General features: G+C 43.6%; 1 protein-coding gene and 1 long non-coding RNA gene across 3 annotated transcripts in view; both read left to right on the top strand.

Annotated features, from left to right (window-relative positions):
• The window catches only part of LOC106532777 (uncharacterized), a 20491-nt gene that overhangs the window by 14449 nt on the left and 4836 nt on the right, over positions 1-1206 (top strand). The window lies entirely within an intron of this gene.
• The window catches only part of rbm42 (RNA binding motif protein 42), a gene marked incomplete at its 5' end in the record, with an annotated part of 19135 nt that overhangs the window by 13108 nt on the left and 4821 nt on the right, over positions 1-1206 (top strand). The window contains 1 exon segment of the mRNA XM_014028921.1: positions 785-902. Coding sequence (XP_013884375.1) covers positions 785-902 — 118 coding nt within the window.

Raw genomic sequence — 1206 nt, 5'->3', positions numbered from 1 at the left:
AGGTCAGGGGTGTTAATTGCAATCTGTCAAAATGACGGACAGCCTTCAGATTTTTCAGTCACCGTGTAAAAACAAAAAAAAACCACCGGCCAAACACGGAAAATATTCCGTTAACGCGACCTCTGTTTGTGAGCCGTGGCCTTGGTTGGTTAGAGCATTGCGTTAGTGTCCTAGAATTTGCCAAACAGAATATTTCACTCATCGCACGATGAAAATATGGTAGCTAGGCTATGATAAAACCACAAAAAAACGTTTTTTTCCCTGCCTCTTCATGATCCAAGCCATAAGCTCGAAGGCCCGACCGCCTGGTGACAGGTGTTGATTATATGTCACAGTGAATCACACCCGACAGTCATTTTTGCCTTTGTGATGAGTGACATCAAGACTGGATGTGAAGCTGTTCTGGATTAGTGGTCCGAAAAGCGCTTTCTTGTCATTTGATCCTGCTGCATACAGGTGCTGAAGGGTGCGTCCTCGACAAGGGGGGCTTTATCAGTGGTTGGCCTCTGGGGCCATAAATCGGGCGTATATTTACATGAAAATCCTAACGCNAAAAAGGATAAGGGCAGCGAGAGGGGGATCAGAAATTACAGAAGGCTCAGCAGTGTTGTCACAAGTTATTTTGCACATGTGCAACATGTGAAGCCTTTAAGTTAGAGATCCAGCAAAACTGCCTTTTCTGCTTTCTCATTTCTAGTTTCTGAACAGCTCTGACCTGTCAATACCTAACCAGAGATCAGATCCATTCATAAAAAACTGAAGTGTGTGTGTGTGTGTTTTCCAGCCCGTGGAAAGTTCAATAGAGGACAAAAAGAAAGGGAAGAATGAGAAGGTGAAGAAATGTATCCGTACTGCAGCAGGGACCACCTGGGAGGATGCCAGCCTGTTGGAGTGGGAATCAGGTCAGAAGTTAACACTTGACTTAAAACAACAAATAAACAACAAAGGTCTCTTTGCACTAAGTGATGAAGATTGATCAGGGAATTTATTATTTTGATTTTACAAGCAGCTTGTGTGTTATTCTAGCATGGTAAAAACCAGACCCTTGGTCTACGCTTTGCTTCAGAGGGTCTGAACTCTCGACTATTGAGTAACGATTGCTTGTTGGAGGCGTGGCCTCTGTTGAAGTTTAAAATGATTGGATCTGATTTTACCCAATCATTAATGTCTGGCCATGACGTATGTATGTAGTGCACCAGCTCAACC

This window comes from Austrofundulus limnaeus, unplaced genomic scaffold (genome assembly GCF_001266775.1).
Source record: "Austrofundulus limnaeus strain Quisiro unplaced genomic scaffold, Austrofundulus_limnaeus-1.0 Scaffold830, whole genome shotgun sequence".
Taxonomy (NCBI): Eukaryota; Metazoa; Chordata; class Actinopteri; order Cyprinodontiformes; family Rivulidae; genus Austrofundulus; species Austrofundulus limnaeus.
This window is presented reverse-complemented; position numbering and strand designations above follow the sequence as displayed.